Here is a 19640-nt window from a genome sequence, read left to right as displayed (position 1 = left end):
ATCATAATGTATGACATTTTAAATCTTGTTAGGTTAGATTTCAAACTATTTTGTACAAAAATGTATAGAAAAACGGGCGCATAAGCAAAAAATGAGATGGAAATTTGAAAAACGACTAAAGTTGTGTTACAAGACTGCCGTCGTTTTTATGTAAACGACTGGAGTTGTTTAAAGCGACTACGGTCGTTTTCTTACAAAACGACTTTGGTCATTTTAAACGACTGGAGTTGCTTTTGTTTTTAAGGAACAATGATAGTAGTCGTTTAAAACGATCAAAGTTGTTTTTCGACTACACTTACCATATGAAATAAATGACTATGAGAAAACTAGCCAATATTCATAAAATACAAATTTGGGATGAATTATGACAAAAAGTAATAATATAAAACATAAATTGTAATAACTTGTCATAACATTCTATCAACTAAATAAACAATATACTAATCCTCCAATCTTCTATCAGCTTAAGGTACTTGACTTGTATATGTTAGGCGGTTGTGCCCAGTTGCGGCACACCTACTATATTTGTGTCTTTTGGGAAACTCTCTAGTAGATGGAATCCTTGTTGTTTTAGTACATCCACCTCGTCGTCGTATTAATGGCAGCAACACATGGAAGAAGGCAAAATTTTCAGGAATTTCCCAATCAACTTCACTTGGCACAGGAAAAATAGTATCGCTATAAGCTACTCTCCAATACTCAACAGTATAATACAGAGAGCAGAACAAGTGAATAGCCACTCTTCTTCACCGTAGCTACTGCATGCTCACAAAGTAAATGTTTTATTTGAAACCATCTACAAGTACAAGTTTTTTCATCTAGGTTAACAACAAAATTCATAGTGTCGTTTCTCACTTTATGTGTAAACTGATCGATCAGTTCGACAACAAACTTCTTAGCTTTATCAACATTCTTACGCAGTTTTCCTTCAATTATTGGCGTTAGAGTACACGTACAGTTCTGTGCATTTGTACGCTTCTCATAAAACCATTTCTGCAATCTTTTTCTAATACTCTCAATCAGTACAAATATCGAATTCTGTCGATTTTTCTTAAACACGGAATTCATGACTCTGCATTGTTCGATGTCATGATATTGTAATGGTTCCTCTGAAAGTGTGACCTGGCCCAAGTATGGAAAGGTATTTTGACTAAATAATCCCAAGCTTTAATATCAATTCTCTCAATTTCGCTCATATAATTTCCAAACTCTTCTAAAGCATATGCTTTTGCAGCTTTCTTAGACAGTAGGAAAATCTCAATTTTTTGAGTTACCGTCCTTAAGTTACCTTTTATATGATATATGCAATGACCGTGATTGGCACTTTGATAGACAGCTCGAACTCCATTGATAATACTTGGATGTCGATCAGATATAACAACAATATCTTCATTATCCCCCGTCACTTCTTTCAACTTCATAAAAAACCAAGTCCACGATGCATCATTCTCAGAATCAACTATACCCCAAGCAAGAGGATAAATTTGAATATTTGCATTTTGACAAGTAGCAACAATTAGGGTACCTTTATATTTTTCAATCAAAAATATTCCATCAACGACAACTACCTTCTGCATCGAAGAGTGAAATCCGTGAATGCAAGGTCCAAGAGCTACAAAAAAGTACTTGAAGCGGTTCTCACTGTCTATCTCTAAGGACAATGCTGTTCCAGGATTAGTTCTAGCCAAATTATGAGAATATAAACCAAATTTAGCATAACTATCCTCAAGGGAACCTCTTAAAAGTTCAAAAGCATATTCTTGTGACTTTCGTGCCCTCTGATAACTCATTTCTACCCCGAATTCCCTACGCATGTTATCAATGATGTCTGTAGGTCTATATACAGTGTTGGGATTTTGAAACTTAACCATTATATGTCACCCAACAACCCATAATCTTGCTTGTCTATAATCATTTCGACGAATACTCATAGAGCAAGTACGTTCACGTGCATACTTGCGAATTTGAAAGTAATCACAATTTTTGAATTTCGTTGCTCGCAAGCGCCATTTGCAATTTTCATCTATGCAAACAATTGTATAGACTTCCTTATTTGATTTCTTCACTCTAAATTCAAAATTATACTTCATTGCAAGCATGTGAACTTCCATCATAAGATCTTTTTTGCTATTGAAAATTTGACGATCTTCTAAATCTGCATCTTCGGGAATCACATGTGACGAAAGAGTTGAAACTACAAGATGCTGATTAGTAAAAAGATTTTCTTCTCTATTGTTTTGAAGCATCTCGGATTCATGTGTAGAAAAGACAATAGTGTTACCATTTTCAGTAATACTTCATTGCAAGCATGTGAACTTCCATCATAAGATCTTTTTTGCTATTGAAAATTTGACGATCTTCTAAATCTGCATCTTCGGGAATCACATGTGACGAAAGAGTTGAAACTACAAGATGCTGATTAGTAAAAAGATTTTCTTCTCTATTGTTTTGAAGCATCTCGGATTCATGTGTAGAAAAGACAATAGTGTTACCATTTTCAGTAATATCCACATCATTATCTCCGGCTATCTCCAACTCATCCCAGTTAATGTTCTCAGTCCAATCCATTTCATTGTTGTCATTAGCTTACATTTCACAATGATGATTGCTACCTTCGTTTTGCATTTCATGATAAATTTCATTGTCTACTTCATAACATGGATCATTGTCTTTTTCTTGTGGATGGTCAGCTAGATCTTTGGTCACAAGAGTTACACAAATTGGACAATGAGAATTTTTTTGGTTGAGAGATAGCAACCACTGCACTTGCTTGTCTGAAGTAATTTTAATTGGAACTGAAAATTGTCCATTTCCAGGTAGAAGAAATCTCATCTCAATTTCATGCGAAGATGAATCAACTTTGCAAATGTTTAGCACTTCACAATATAGATCATGATATGAAGTATCTGAAGATATTGGAACTCCTTCCACCATTTCATCATCCCCACTTCGTTTCCATATCCATTTTCCTTCATCATCATTAATAAAATTACCCAAATAAAATATGGCAATCCATGTTGTTGAGTCCATATCTGTAATTAGAATAGTAATATTTTAGAAAGTTAGCAAAAAATCAATTATTGTAAGCTAAAGTGATTATGGTCATTTAAAACGACTAAGACCCTAGTCATTTTAAACGTCCATTCCGATTCTATCATTAAAAAATATGAGATTCTGCTTTCTAAAATCACTTGAGATCGAAAATGAGTTCAAATACTTAAATAAACAGAAATGACAATGAATGTATGTGCAAATGAAAAAAAGATGAAAAAATAACTAAAAGTAAGTGAGAAGAATATCTTACCAATATAAAATGTAGAAATATAAGGGTTTGTTTTTTAATGCGCTTCTTTATGCTTCGAGTAAAACTAGAAAAGAAAAAAGAACAAAGAAGTAGAAGATTAGATAAACTAAAAAAGAAGAAGGAGAAGAAGAAGAAGAGGAGGAGGGGAAGACGTTGGAATTTCAAAAAAAGAAAACTAACAGTTATAATATGCAAATTGGGCATTTTGGTCATTATATAATAAGGACATTTGGGATATTTCAATAATATGTACAAGGTTAAATTGGACATTTTAACATAAAAAGGGCCTCAAAAACTTTTTTATAGTAAGTTGGGCCTAAAAAAATTGTGGAAGATTTGACTGGGCCATTTATAAAAATACCCCAAGACAAAATACTTCTTCCACTCCACTGCCCCATTTTTACTTTTAACGTTGATACTGAATTACTCTAGTGAGGAATACTCTTCTCACAGGCTAAAAGGTTCTTAATTTAACCAGATTTATTTTTATTTGTTGATTCCAATTAAGTACAGAAAATAATTTAATTCATCCAAATTTCCTTCTATTTTCCCCTAAGAACCCCAGGAAAAGAAAACAATTACTTTTGATTTTTTCGTAAAATTTATACGCATTGACTTTTATACACGATTTTCTTTGATTTTTATTTTTTGTGTGCGATTTGGTGATTTTTTTTGGCAAGTATTGAATTACAAATAGATAGGTATTTAATATTTTGGTTTATTGATTCGTGTAATTTGATTCGTGTGATTTAGCCCGTATGAAATGCAGTTTTTGATCCGTTTGGGTGAGGACTGGGAACTTTCTGCTGATATTATTGTGCACTGTGATTGTAAGGTTACTTCTTTGAGTGGAATTTTTATCGATTTGGAAAAAGTGCGCATTTTAGAGATTTCTGTCTCTGTTTTGTTGTCTAATATAGAGAGTACAAACGTAATATTGTTGGTTTACATGTTAAGATTCTATTATGGATACTACTGTCAGAAACCTGTGCTAAATGGGTGGAATTATTTTTTGGTCAATATCTATTCTAATGGTACTAAGTCACGAAGTTGTTAGTTCATTGGGATATATACTATACATTATCCTTAATCCAATTGAAGTTCATGTTGTAAATAGCAATTTGGATTTTTGTTTTTCCAGCAACTGTTTCTCGATAATCATCTTTACTTTTTACTGAAATTTCATCTAGCTGTGGAGGCTGTGCAGTGATGACGCTTTTATAGTTTGCTTTTCCAGGAAGAGCCTACTGAAGAATGGCAAGCACTGTGGATGCAGTAGGAGATCCAGTTCCCAATTCATCTGTCCTGATGGCATCATGGAAACACATATCAACCAATTGTCGTAATGAGAATTTGGCCTTCCTCAAATGCAAGAAGGCTGATGGAAACCCCGAGAAATGCCTTGACAAAGGCCAACAAGTTACTCGCTGCGTGCTTAGCCTGTAAGTAAAATTTCACCTGCATAAGTGTAACAGGCTTGGGAGTGTTTCCAATTTTTAATATTGTTCAGTTGTCAAGTTCTTAATCAATATGATCTGAACTTGTCTGCATCCATTACGGTAGCTATTGGAAATCATGGCCCTTTTTCCTAATTATTAATAAAGGTCTAGATTTCCAATTGAAGTTGTGACAGTATTCTGGAAATATGATCACTTCTTTTTGGTCAATTGACTGCAAGTAAAAGTTAATTTTGATGCAATCTCCTGTCTATTCTAAGTGATATTGTAATTTATTAGACATTAAATTAATCCTGCTACTATTTTGTGATTTGGTTGTCTTTTAGGAGAGATAATAACCTGGGTTTAAACTTGCATTTGACACTAAAGTTTTTTTGTGAGCTAATTTTATTTTTTTTTCTTTGAGAACTCTAAACGGGTGCGATTCGAAATTTACTGTAATAAATGAATAATATATAAGCATTTAGAATGTTAGTTAATCTTTTTTGAAGCTGGATGACTCAAGAAGCAAACTACTTACTCATGAAATTCTCTGAGTTATGACTACTTGGGAATCCGCATTTCACAATTTGTCGGAACATTTTTTTTTTTTTTTTCACAAGGTTAGAATATCCTTACATGCAAACAAAGAAGACTTCTTCGAATTAGTCGCCTTTTTCTCTTTTTCAGTATCCCTTTATATTTTGTTGTTTTTTTATGTGGACTGTTCAGGTATAATGGGAGTCAAAATATACTGAATTTGCACATTAGAATCATCGTGGCTCTCAAGTAATTAGAACATAATTATTCATATCATTTGATAGGTCATGTACTATCTCCCGTTCCAAACTATGTCCATTTATATCCTCAATGGTGTTATATATCAACCCCAACGTGAAGAATAGACATGACCAGGTGACCAGAGTAGGATGACATACAAACATATCTAGTAAATTAAGAGATGACAAAGAATGCTGATGACTCACTCGTTACAATCTTGGTCCTTGAGTAAATTAAGAGATGACAAAGAATGCTGATGACTCACTCGTTACAATCTTGGTCCTTGAAGACAATCCTGAAGCTATTGCTTCATGTATTAGAATTTAGAACTTTTGCATACCAGAAAGCTGTCGCCTTTATATGATAAATCGGCGCCCCGAATGTGAGTTTACAAGGACAGTAAATCCTTTCGGGTTGCTCCACTATAGCACGATCTGGTGACAGGAAAATTCTGGTCTTTGTTTTTTCTCGGGTTGGTGTTTGTATGATGTTGGTCTTTAGTTTGCATGTTTGCGCAATTACTCTCCCTCATTAATATCTCGAGTTACACAGCCAAGATCCATTGAGAAGTTACAATCTCCTTATAGTGTTTGCATATTCATTTCAGGGTGGAATGAATTTAGTCAACTAGACGCACATCTGGGTTCAGATTCAGTTTCCACCTCCTTGTAGACTTATCTAGAACCTTCCAGGCATAGCCTATTTTGACCATGACTAATTTTCCATACAAATTCTTGCCATTATTCCACCCTCAGCTGATCCTGCATTTCCAGCTGCTGTTCCTTGAATATTGACGTTAACGAACAACAAACAGGAGGGGTCTTCATTTAATCTGAACGATGCGTTTTGGTGCTTTTCATCTGTCAGAGCAAGCTGCGCTTCTTTCGGATTCTGTATTATGGTACTGATTTGCCAATTGGTGTCTTGGAATTCCATATAGATGACTGTGAGGTTCCTACAGTACCAAATATGTTGGAGTGCTTTAGAAAGGAGGACAATCCAGTTCAGGTCGTAGAAGTTTGATCATTGAGGGCATGAAGATTGAAGCGTTTTCAAAATTAGAAACTGTTCGAACATATTAGTGTTCTGCTGATTCTCAAACCCTTTTCTTTATGCACTATATGGTAAGTGCTACTAGGGCAATTCTTTTAACCTGAACCCCCCAGAAATTTCTTGACATACCATACTGCTGCTATAGGAAGTTGGACTAAAGAAAGTGTTACTTGAGAATATTAGGCAAGATCATTATTCTGGTTGTTTTTTAGTGTCCTACTATTCTCTTTAACTATCTCATTAATTCTAGATTAATTGTACTGTATGATTTTAAAACCAGAACGTTGAGTACCTCGTATGGTAACATCAGCTGATCTCAGAAGCTGCTTACACATTTTCTATTCAACCACTATGAATCCGCGTGTTTAATCATGCATGTTTCTGATTTTGTTTTTCAAATATTCAAATGATGATTGATATTAGGACTTCAATCCCTGATGAAGATTAACATGTTGTATTTGTGTTGTAGCCTGAAAGATCTTCACCAGAGGTGCAACAAAGAGCTGGATTCTTATGCAGGGTGCATGTATTACCATACGAACGAGTTTGAAATGTGTCGGAAAGAGCAAACAGAGTTCGAGAAAGCATGTCCGTTTGATTAAACGACAAAAGTTCTCTCCAGTCTTATGAACTGAATAAATTCACCAGATCTGCAACAAGTGGATTCTTCTTTTGAATGTAGTTTTGAGTGACTGTTTCTGATTTGGATTCCACCATTCTGAATAATAAGATATTTTCATGGGTTTGCTTTTAAGCGCCAAAGAGATGCCAGAGTCAAGTGTTCATTTCTAGTATGTTTTAACAGTGATGATTTATTTGTCTAAACTCGTTGAGTTCATCTTAAGACATCTGTTTTTATCTTTTAAAATGCTTGATTTCCTTACAATTCAAACTCTTTTAGAAAATACATTTGTTACCATTTTATTTGTCCAAAAAATAATTTCAGAGGAGGATGCAATGTAAATATAAAATATTTATCTACATATGTTGAGGTTGTAAGTTTAACAAAATGCAATTTCTTTTTATTAATTGAAAATTCCATGTAATATTGTTTTCAAAAGAGAAAACACATTTTTTATAAAAGAGTTGAGATCGTAACTTAATTGTAATGATGTTTTTAATATTTGTTCATCGTTGCACTTTTACAATTTTTTCGTCGAATTCTATAGTAAACGTAGCCCCCTTTTGAATCCCATTGTTTTTGATTACATTAAATTAAATTTTTATCTCTTCTACTTTTAACCACACAATCTTCAATAAAATAATATTACACGTAAATAAAAAAATTTTCAACCACTCATGTTTCAAAAAAATACTATTCATCTCATTATAATCTACAAATAATGGGGTGTAGCAAACAAAAACTATGATGTGAATGCAATTGGCAAACAAAAAAGTTTGAGGTGCTATTTTGCAAATTATACTTTTTGGCGGGCCTTTTCAAGTGAAAGGCTACAGGGATCGTCCAGACGCAGACAGCCACCAGCCCAGCAGTAATGTCTCAGAGCAACAGGTTCTTGTGCACGAACGGCGTCGTATCACCGTCACCAGACACTCCACCAGTCACAACCTTACTCGAAGCACACCCTGGTACGCATTTCTCTAATTACCCTAAAATTCCCATCTATTTGATATCCTTTTTTTTACGCAAAAAGGATTTCAAACTGAGAAAGATGAGACCCATAAAGAATAATTCAATTATATTATTTAGTCAGCTGCATTAATGAATTTTCAGGTGCATATACGACTACTCGTACTCATAATAACGGTTCAGAACTCCTGTTCTGGGGTAGACATTTAACCAGATTGTCGAATTCTACAAAAATATTATTAACTACCCGCCCTAAACTTCTGTTTGAAAATCCAGACAAAAATGGGGCTCCGTTTTTGGGATTTTTGACGCGATCAGTGAAGTGGGATTCAGTTATTGAGGCTTTAGTTAATGATTCGATTAGAAAATTATTTCCCACTGCGTTGAAAGAGAGGAAATGCGAGGAGGAGTTGGCGGTTACGGCACTTGTGAGTGGGAATTTGGAGAAATTGAGTAATTCTGGTGGTGAGTTTGATGAAGAAAGTATAAGCGAGTTTTTGGATGTATATTTGCACATAGCTGGGTATGATCCGCCACTCTATGGCATTCGAGGAAATGGGGCACATTTGGCTGTTGTGGGGCCTGGAAGGGATGTTGCTAATGCAAAGTATTCGGATTGGGTCAGGTAATTCTGTGTGAATGAGAATGCTAAATTGCATATTCCTTTTCAGTAGTTTATCTAAGCAAATCTAACTGATACATGTGTTAATGAGAATGCTACATTGCATATGCATTGAACAGTTTTCTGGTTTGGACTATGTTTAATTTAATTTTTATATGTAGGCTAAGGAAGAGTTTGGAGAAGCTGAGACCACCTTCTATTACTGAACTTCTATTATCAAATGATGGTGATCGAATTTTGGAAGGCTGTTTGACTAATTTTTTTGTTATTTGTCTGAAGGTGAGTGGTTAAATTTTGCTATATGTTAATAAATTGTCTCCAGTTTTTCCTGGCTTGTGTTATGAATTTGCGTGTTATCTTTTGCTAAGAATAGGGTGAGATGTATTTCTTTTTGAAGTATTCTTTGTATCACGGACACTTTAACTAGGGTAGCATGTTCGTGTCCGACACGTATTGGACACGTGTCGATATCGATATTTTTCAGACACTCTACAATAATTATTTTTCCTTTTTACTATAGTTATTATATATTTTTAACTCAAAATTATTAGTAAATAACAAATAAGTACTCATATTTAAAAGATTTCAATAAGAAAAATCAATAATAAGTATAAAACTAAATTTCAACTATATAAATGAAGAATTTTAAAGAATTTAATAAATGTGTCGGCACTTTTTTAAAAAATCACGAGTCAACGTATCCAACACATAAGAAGTACTAAATTTGTATTAGTGCTTTACTGTTATAACTGGGGCGCACTCGTAAGTAAATTCAAATTGATTGAGATTGCAACATAATTCTGCTCAAGAGACTTCTAAGACTGTTTACACATAATCAACTCCATCAGAAATCGAGCGATTCTTTAGGAGAAATTATAGTGGTTGTTTAAGTTTCCCTGATAGTGGTGAATTACAGGGTCTGTAAGCTTATCATGCCCTTTCTGTGTTTCCACACAGTAATCAACTATGTAGAGGCAACTGTACTTTTATATACTATATCTAAATATTTGTTGGATCAAACCTTTTATTGGAAGGACTTGTAAATTGAAGTTTAAATTAAATTGGTTTTGTCCATGGGTGATGGCTTTTATAGTCGTAGTACTTATTTTAACATTTGGATTCTCTATAAAATCTTGATTTCAGGACAACAATGAAGACAATAATTTTGCTGAGAAGAAAGGCTTGCAAACATTTAGATCTGTTGAGATTCAGACAGCTCCTGTCGCCGATGGCATTCTTCCTGGAGTTATACGCCAAGTAATCACTCAGTAAGTTAGTTTATTTCAACTAATCATCCCCCACCCCACCCACCATGCAAACCCTGTTCCAGTTCGGCCCTTTTTTAGGTGTGCCGAGCTAGCCGCCGCCTGGGCCATGGTTTTTTGTTTTATTATTATTTTTTTATAAAAAAATTTGTACCTTTGAACTTTGCGCCTCTAAATTAACATTAGAAATGAATACCCCTTGGTGTCCTTTTAATCTCTTTTTTCTTAAATTAAATAAATGGTCCCCAGACACAGTATGGTTGGGCTACATGTCCCTACTGCATGGCCCTATTGTAGGCACGGGTCGATCCACAGATTGGGTGGGCCATGCCTTTAACGTTTCACATTTTGACACATCTATCCCGGTAATATTTTAAAGAATATGTGATAAAAAATCATGCTCGCCCAAATTACAATTTTAAGTTTGTGCAGAATATGCTTGCAAATTGGAATCCCTCTTCGAGAAGTTGCACCATCATGGTCACAGCGTGAGTTGTGGGTGGAAGCATTCATCACTAGTAAGTTTGTTAGTCATTACCTCCAACACTACAATAGCATTCTGTTTTGAAATCTTAAGTACCATCTATTAAAACTTCAGTAGTCGTGGGTTTTTAACTTGCCTATTTCGAGGTTTTATCTCTTTTACACGGCTCTTATTTTTATAAAGTTAAGTTTTATTGTCATTTTCCAGTTTCCCTTTCATGCTCTTGAGATGAAACATCTACCTTTAATGTTGGTTCATGCACTATTAATCTTGAGAACAATCATTTTCTGGCATACTGAAATGCCAAATAAACTAACTCACTTGAATTAAGATATAGAACAAAATTATGGTTACTGTGCAGATAATCAGATTTTTAGTCCATGGCACCTCTAGTTTATTCTGTGGATTGATTTAGCATTTTAAGGGGTGAAAAAAATTAACTTCCCTTTTTCCTCGCGGAAGGAATATACTATATTTGTAGTTATTTGATGGGACCAGAAGTTTAAGTCAGGCTGTATTGCAGATAGCCTTAGGGTGCTACAGCATGTTGATACAATCCAAGTTCCAGACTCATGGGAATCAGTGGAATCAAAAACATGGAAGGAGATAACATGGGTTGAGAAACGATTTGAGGTGCGTGATCTTCTACTGATAGTGCAACAAATAGGAGTTTAAGCTGCTCTAGAGAACTAACTTTTCTGTGGCACTTTCTATTTGGATATCAGGCTGAGCCAGGAAGGATCACATCAATCATCCAGGTATGTGGATAGCATGCTTATATCTTGCCTAGCACCGTTTGATACATGGTAGTTTTATATTATCAGCAGGTATGTGGATAGCTTACTTCATTCCATCTCAAGATGGTCACTGCTCTTAAACACTTACAATTTGGTCTCTGCATATATATTATGGAAAAGGTGATGTGACGTTTGTCAAATTAACAAAAATGGATAAAATGATCGAATTGTAATGATCTTCAAATATTAGTGATCTAATTGTAACAAAATCTAAGTTCAATTATCCACTCGGACAAAATGAAGTTTAGGGAACAAACTTAAGATTTCGCTAAAAGTTTAGTGACCTCCAGGGTATAAAATCCATTGTCTTGGAATGTGTGGCTTTTCGACAAATCATGAAAATGAGGTGGAGAATGTATTTTCTGTGATGCATATCAATGCAGTAAACATTTATTTTATTACTTTTTTATCTACTTTTTTTTATTTATTTTTTTTGCTGAAGTATCTCAACTTTTGAAGGTCTCAAGGGAAAAATGAAATATTATTTTACTTGTCAACATTTGATGTAGTTGGAAAAAAAAAGTGCACCATTTGAAACAATATGCTTAGGCAGAAGCCGGAATTTGATCTTATTTCTTTGCTGAGTCATAAGCAAAAAAAATAAGACGTAAAAAATTATGTTTTTAAGATGGACCTCCTTTTGGTAACTCCTAGTCTCCTACAACATTTGGCTATGCTTGAGATAGGAAAAGAAACTAAAAAGTTTTCCTCGTGGCATTGTACAATCCAGTCCAATAGAGTGTATCAATGCATGCCCTCTAAGTAGTTAACAGATACCATAAACTCTTGGAGGTGATTAATTTTCTTTGCTTTGATGCATTTGAGCAGAGGGAGATCATGGAAAGAGCAGGAATTGAAACATTTCCAGTAACTTCACTTAACTTGTAACCTCGTGCATATTCTCTGTTGGCTGTCAAAGTGAAGACGTGTTGTACCTCACCTAGAGAAGAACAAGACAAGCACTCTGAACGAGCGAAGGCCCCATATGCACCGTGTTGGCACTTCCGTGAAGTTCAGTTGATTTAATGGCTTTGGTAATGTCTGTGAGCCCAAATTATTAGGCGGATGGCTTTTCGTTTCTCTTGTGAATGGTTGCTCTTTAATTATGAAATTCGGTTGGAACTTGCCAAACCATGTATAGTGTGAAAGTGTGTGTTTGAGGCCTATATCATCATCCTCATATTATTACATATAGAGGAGCAGTGTAAATTGATTTGTTTAGAGGACGCAGTTAATCTGAAACGTAGAATTTTGATGCAGATAATATAGGATAAAGTTAAGTGAGAATTCATTTAATTAAATTTAGTGTTCTTCTCATGTGCAAAAAGAAGACCTGAGTTTGATTTTACATATATAAATTTGGATATGATTTTTATTTACTTTTAATTAGGCAGAAAAAGATTATCAATAGTGTCTTTTGCATATCGAATGAGCTGATTTCCCATGACCATTTGACGGAGCAAATGGATGGAATGAGATGACGCACTCAAATGTTAAAAGTGAGAAAAGAGAAACGATTTGTTCAATGAAAATATTTTATATGGAAGTATTGCCATCGCCCTTTTTGATCCCATTTGCAAGTAAAAGCAATTAAAGGAAAAAATACAACTAAAGATACTGGAAATTACGTGCCAATAGGTTCTTAAAGATTACATAAATCAACTATGAAGTTTATTTGTTCACATATCAAGAATTAATATAATAACTAAATATTAATTATCTCATCTCGATTTAATTCCAAATCCTAAAATCATTTCATTCTATTCTCCCACTCTATCTTCTAACTCTTTCTACCTAATTCACACCCTCCTCAATCCAGTGACGGTGATGGCGTCGCACCCATTGTCGAAGATAGCTATCACACACATGACGGCGACGTACTTATTGTCGGATATTGCGGTCATAGACACTTTCTCTTTTCACTCTCTCTCACTTTGGAGCATCATGCTAATCGCTAACTCACAGCAGTGCTCCACCCACTCGCAAAAATGGTGGCAACACTATAATGACAATGTACTCATTGTCGAAGATTGCCGATATGGATTTTTTGTTCTCACACTCTCTTTATCGGAGCATCACGTTGAGCACCACCTTGCAGAGGTGCTCCACCCACTGTCGAAAATGGTGGAGATGTGAGCATCGCTGCCAGCAGCTCTACACAGCAATCTCACTATGCAACGATGACAAGTCACAGATTTTTTTGGTTGGTGGATTGTTAGTAGTTGTGGTGAATTGTTACAGTGGCGGTAATTAGTGGCCAGAGATTTGATAGTGGTGTTTATGGTGGTTTTTGTTGCCAATAGATTGGATCTAGTGGTAGTGTGTGGTGTTGGTGTGCTGGCGACAGTAGCGAGGTGAGGGTGGTCGCAAGTGGCCGTAGCATTGGTGGCATTGTTGGTGGTGTATGTAACCAACTATTTGGTTATCTATGACCAATTATTTAATTTTGATCTAAAAATTCGATAATTTGTGATTGAAAAATAATCTGTGACCAACTATTTGAAAATTTGTAATCGACAAAGAAGTTGTGATCTATATATTTTTTTATTTGTGAGTGATGAAATAATCTGCGGTTAATTAATTTGTTAATATGTGATGTTGTGACCTATAAGTACGCGCATGTGGTCATTAATTGTATAACTATAACCTTAATATATTTAATTAATAAAAAATTTTCAATTAATTAATTAATACTTGAGTTTTGAAACTTAAAATCTGGAAATTGAATTGCCATATTGATGCATGACTTAGTGAATTTTTCCCCTAAAGATAAATGGATAAATCGAAAAGGGCCTGCGGTTTTTGGGGTGCTCGAGATTCTATATAGATTCCAAAATGGCCCATGTTTGAGTTGAGCCTTGCTTACGGACTGAATTAGCCCAACCCGTTGGACATGTCCATTTCTTGAACACACGTGACCATCACATGTCCAATTACGAAGGACATGTGACAAGCACGTGAGCCTAATCATTCATTTGAAGAAGGCGACACCCATTTGAGATTTACAAATACTTTATTCTCTATTTTCACTCCTCACGACGTTCATCATCATTTCTTGCCTGCACGAGCTTGCCAGCTCAACTTAGACCCCTCTTCCCCGGTCTCCTGCGGTCAAAATTAAAAAGAGAGCAAAAAAAAAAAGAGTTTTGCTAGTTGTACAATCGGGGTTTAACCCCGATTGACAACCTCCTCACAAGAAGGGTGCCCACAATTTTGTATTCATTATGGGTCATCTCCCATATATGTGGTTGTTAACCTCGATTGACGATTGTACATATAACATTTCTCAAAAAAGAACAATTTTGTTAGGTAAAATAAATTTGCATATTTTTTATTTTTAGCTAGTTTGATAAAATTTTATCGACTTTTCAACAAATTTAATGGGACCACTCCTCGAAATGTGTTGAAGCACAGTAGTTGACTGAACATTTAACTTTAAAGGTAAAACACTATTTTAAAACGAGCCAAGAAAGCATTACCAAATCGAGGTAAACTTTAAATATTAGTTATGACTTCAGACAAGGATCAAGTACAACCCGTGAGATGATGGGTTATCAACCATACATTTAATCAACTTATGAAATATTCTGTTAAAATTTAGTCCTTGTTTGATTCTCATTTTGGGAGAAATAATGCATTTTAGATAATAGATTGATGGAGAATGTATAGTTAAAAATTAAAGAAAAATTTTGACTTTGCGTGTAATATTATTTTATTGAAAATATGTGATTAAAAATGAATTTTGAAAAAAATAAATGTTTAGAAGAAGAGGAATCAAACATGGGCTTACTAAAGGATTTTCCAAACACATTGCAATTTAGTACAAGTACTTATCATCAATATAGATGACTTTATTGATTTAATAATTTATTGTACAATGAATCCGTGGGATGAATACCCCTCTCGTACAAAGTACAACAAAATTGAAAAAGAAATGATAATATTTTGTATTATAAGGCAGTGCCAATTCAGAGGATGAGGAATACCAGCTTGCACCACTATGATCTGGTTCTGGTTGTCGAAACTGAACATTGCCATTTACAAATATGCCCTTCTTTGCCAAACAGCTGGCCACGTTATATTATTCAGAATTTCAGAGATGAGGGGATAAAAAGGGGACATTATATCGAGAGAGTGAGATGTTTTTGTTCAATTTATTAATTCGTATAGGATCAATATAGATGACTTTATTGATTTAATAATTTATTGTACAATGAATCCGTGGGATGAATACCCCTCTCGTACAAAGTACAACAAAATTGAAAAAGAAATGATAATATTTTGTATTATAAGGCAGTGCCAATTCAGAGGATGAGGAATACCAGCTTGCACCACTATGATCTGGTTCTGGTTGTCGAAACTGAACATTGCCATTTACAAATATGCCCTTCTTTGCCAAACAGCTGGCCACGTTATATTATTCAGAATTTCAGAGATGAGGGGATAAAAAGGGGACATTATATCGAGAGAGTGAGATGTTTTTGTTCAATTTATTAATTCGTATAGGAAAGGAAAAAAAAAAAAAAAAAACCATTGAAAAATGACAGAACAAAAATCTTCCATTACATTGTATAATGGTAACATGTTGTCATGGAAGTTTTAAAAATAAGGGTTGCCATGGTATAAAAAAGGGACCATACTGTGTGTACACAATGGTGTACACACGGCTTACACTTCCCTCACTATGTGAGGTGGGTGTAAAGCCAAGGTGTACACACGACGTTTTCTATAAAAAAGATATCTCGATTCTTGAAATAGTTTGTGTAAATTTTCATTTTATTGAAAAAATCAAATTCTTTCTTTAAGCCTAACGTTTCTAAAGATGCCTAATTGGAGTCGGACAGACTTTACTGACTTCACAATGTATCTGTCTATATATTTTATTTTTCTAGCGGCTTTCTTTATATGAAATTTATATATCAAAGATATTTCAATTTTAACCCCTACATTTTTTTATTTTACTTTTTTTTAAATTTTCCCTTGATAGGGAAAAAAATGTAGTCCTTTGTACTATGAAGCCCATATCTAATGGGCCATAATGGGCTAATTTTGGTTACACTATTAAGATCATAATCCTATACAATTTGCTCACAAAATAGAGAATTAATTGGTCACAAATAATTTCTTGATCACAATAAAATATTTTATAGGTCACAAATAAAAAAAATTTATACGTCACAATTTATTCATCGGTCACAAATTTATCAATTAATAGGTAATATATTATTCATTAATCACAAATCATAAATTTTATAAGTCACAACTTATTTCATGGTCACAAATATCTAATTAATTAGTTACAAATTATTTCTCTGTCATAACTTATCAAATTATTGGTCACAATTTAACAATTGTTTAGGTCACGTGTTATTTATTAGTCACAAATTATCTATCTTATTGATCACATATTATTTATTAGTATCATATTAACCAATTTATTGGTCAAAATTAACCAAATAATTTTTTACCATTGCCACCTCGATCATCGTCGTCGTTCCCACCAGCAACACCACTTGTCACCACAACCACCATACAACCTCATCAGAAATGTCAATTCACCACCACTACCACCACCAGCTCACTACCAACAAATCGGATTCAAAATCGCCATCACCTCATCGTCGTCGTTGTCGCCACTTACACCATCACCTTCACCACCACGACCACAACCATTCTTTCCAACAAACACTTCTTCATGGACCTGTCAATAAGAGAACCATCATGGTACCAACACCTCACCGCTACGGCTCGATCCACTACCATATACACCAATCACTTATACCACTATCATCGCCACCTATACCACTATCACCTCAATCAACCACCACACCAACAGCCGGCCAAAAGGTCTCCCCACCGCCAAGGTCCCTAGCTTTACTCTGTCAACGTTCCCTCCAATTGCTATGAATTATCGAATTGCACATAGCGCCCCTATCACCACCACCTTTAACACCACCACCAAATCTACATCGCGCTAGAACCTCCACCTGCACCACTAACAAAAACCAACCCAAATCCCTAATAAAACCAAAATATGGAAAACAACCACCACCACTCCAACAACCAAAATCAAAACCACCTCCTTCTTATCGCCGGACCCGGCACCACTTGCACTAACAACCTGTAGCACCACCATCACCACCGAATAGCAGCAATGACAGGGACAACGTTTACATCATCGTTGCGCAGTAGCGACAATGCCGTTTCACATTGTAGCATCGTGACTTATCATCGCAGCAATAATGCTCATATCAAGCAAGGCTGCTGCAGCAATGATTGTCTAAGATTAAAGAGACGGACAGTGAAGAGAGAATGGAGAGGAGATGAGAGAGAGAAAATGATTTTAGGGTTTGAATGGGGTAGATAGGGTAGAGTGTATTTATATAAATTAATATATGATATTATCATTAGTATTAAAATATTGATTTAGGGTAATTGGCACAAAACATCCCTACCTTTTAAGTCTATTGTAGAAAACGTCCATACCTTTCATTTTTTGGCATTTTTGCCCTCATTTCAACCTTTCTTTGCGCTGGACGTCCTTCCGTCCATATTCCGTCAGTTTTTCCGTTAAACATTCGGGTAATTGGCACAAAACGTCCCTACCTTTCAAGTTTATTCTGAAAACGTCCCTACCTTTCATTTTTTGACATTTTTGCCCTCATTTCAACCTTTCTTTGCGCTGGACGTCCTTACATTCATATTCCGTCAGTTTTTCCGTTAATTAAATACAAAAATATCTTTTTCTTTCCATAAACAAGGGTAAAATTGTCCTCACCCACTTCACCCCTTTTTCCCGCCATCAACTTAGTCCATAAGTAACAGTAGCAGCAACATGAATCTGAAAATACTTTAAATGATTAAGTTAAATAAAGAAAAAATATCGTGAACACATTATATTTCACAATTTCACAACTACTGTTGCTGTCATCTTGTGTCACTGGAAAAATTTAGAAAGACATATTAAATGGGTAGTTAATTTATAATGAGTCAATTTAAAATGAGCCATTCATCTTCTCCATTGAGCCAAAAAGAGCCATTCACCATTTTGGCTCATTATAAATTGACTACCCATTTAATATGTCTTTCTAAAATTTTTCAGTGACACAAGATGACAGCAACAGTAGTTGTGGAATTGTGAAATATAATGTGTTCACGATATTTTTTCTTTATTTAACTTAATTATTTAAAGTATTTTCAGATTCATGTTGCTGCTACTGTTATTTATGGACTAAGTTGATGGTGGGAAAAAGGGGTGAAGTGGGTGAGGACAATTTTACCCTTGTTTATGGAAAGAAAAAGGTATTTTTGTATTTAATTAACGGAAAAACTGACGGAATATGGACGGAAGAACGTCCAGCGCAAAGAAAGGTTGAAATGAGGGCAAAAATGCCAAAAAATGAAAGGTAGGGACGTTTTCCACAATAAACTTGAAAGGTAAGGATTTTTTGTGCCAATTACCCTTTAATTAACGGAAAAACTGACGGAATATGGACGGAAGGACGTCCAGCGCAAAGAAAGGTTGAAATGAGGGCAAAAATGCCAAAAAATGAAAGGTAGGGACGTTTTCCACAATAGACTTGAAAGGTAAGGACGTTTTGTGCCAATTACCCTATTGATTTATAATATTTGAATTAATATCTAATTTTTATATAAATAAACACCGAATCTTATTTTTGATATTGTATCTTACAAAATCTAGTTGGGTGTAATTTTCACAAAATTTTTGTATGTGGAAATTATAGGGAGGGCCTTGTTTGGAGACAACATTTCAAAATTAACATTTAGAGTTTTTTCCTTTAAAATCAGAATCATCTGTCAAATATTAATTAATTAAATTAAAATAAACCCACCCACACCTCATCTGAACCCCATTTTACCCCCAAACCCTAATTTCATTTCACACATCTCCACTCTATCTCTTCTGTCTTTCTCCCTACCCTCTCTCTCTATCAGAATCTTCCCACCCTCTCTTTCTCCCCACCATTTTTCTATCGACGGTGTTGCCATGTGGTTGACCTTCTTGTTCTTTTGGGACCAAATTTGTTGTATGTGGTAGATTTTTATTTTTCGGACCAGATTTGTTGTGTGGATGGTGATGTGTTGGTGGTGGTGCTGGAAGTTGTGGTAGATTCAGGATTTTAGGTATTGAGGTATTGAGGAGAATTCGATTTTAGATCTAGAGTTTTGGTTGTGATGGTGGGGGCGATTTTACAAGTGGGTGTAGAGTGGTAGTGGGGATGTTATTGGTCACATATTAATTTGCACAGGTCACAAATATTAGGTCATGGTCACATATCATATCGTA

At 34.9% G+C, this 19640-nt stretch overlaps 3 protein-coding genes across 8 annotated transcripts; 2 read left to right on the top strand and 1 right to left on the bottom strand.

Annotated features, from left to right (window-relative positions):
- Window positions 1–699: 699 nt before the first annotated feature.
- LOC111403246 lies at window positions 700–1871 on the bottom strand. Its single transcript, XM_023031682.1, has 3 exons — window positions 1123–1871; window positions 893–1072; window positions 700–796 (listed from the first exon to the last, which is right to left on the bottom strand). Exons 1-3 carry the CDS (start codon window positions 1869–1871, stop codon window positions 700–702), a joined length of 1026 nt encoding a protein of 341 aa, XP_022887450.1.
- A 1791-nt stretch (window positions 1872–3662) lies between these two features.
- LOC111376521 (NADH dehydrogenase [ubiquinone] 1 alpha subcomplex subunit 8-B-like) lies at window positions 3663–7417 on the top strand. Of its 5 annotated transcripts, none has more exons than XM_022999623.1 (4): window positions 3674–3765; window positions 4074–4134; window positions 4529–4746; window positions 7043–7417. In XM_022999623.1, exons 3-4 carry the CDS (start codon window positions 4559–4561, stop codon window positions 7173–7175), a joined length of 321 nt encoding a protein of 106 aa, XP_022855391.1. In that variant the 5' UTR covers window positions 3674–3765; window positions 4074–4134; window positions 4529–4558; the 3' UTR covers window positions 7176–7417. The 5 variants fall into 5 exon arrangements, with proteins under 5 accessions (XP_022855283.1, XP_022855391.1, XP_022855500.1 ...); XM_022999732.1 differs by having other exon boundaries at window positions 4074–4139; window positions 4542–4746; XM_022999562.1 differs by having other exon boundaries at window positions 3681–3765; window positions 4542–4746.
- A 540-nt stretch (window positions 7418–7957) lies between these two features.
- On the top strand, window positions 7958–12629 carry LOC111376373. 2 transcript variants are annotated; one of them, XM_022999416.1, is made up of 9 exons: window positions 7958–8163; window positions 8309–8362; window positions 8441–8789; window positions 8948–9065; window positions 9930–10054; window positions 10484–10569; window positions 11059–11168; window positions 11261–11293; window positions 12161–12629. In XM_022999416.1, the coding sequence occupies exons 1-9, from the start codon at window positions 8070–8072 to the stop codon at window positions 12218–12220; spliced, it is 1029 nt and encodes a 342-aa protein (XP_022855184.1). In that variant the 5' UTR covers window positions 7958–8069; the 3' UTR covers window positions 12221–12629. The 2 variants fall into 2 exon arrangements, with proteins under 2 accessions (XP_022855184.1, XP_022855132.1); XM_022999364.1 differs by having other exon boundaries at window positions 7961–8163; window positions 8309–8789.
- Window positions 12630–19640: the final 7011 nt, after the last annotated feature.

Source organism: Olea europaea, chromosome 1 (assembly GCF_002742605.1).
Source record: "Olea europaea var. sylvestris chromosome 1, O_europaea_v1, whole genome shotgun sequence".
Classification (NCBI taxonomy): domain Eukaryota; kingdom Viridiplantae; phylum Streptophyta; class Magnoliopsida; order Lamiales; family Oleaceae; genus Olea; species Olea europaea.
The sequence above is the reverse complement of the archived record's forward strand: the minus strand, read 5'-3'. Positions and strand labels throughout refer to the sequence as shown.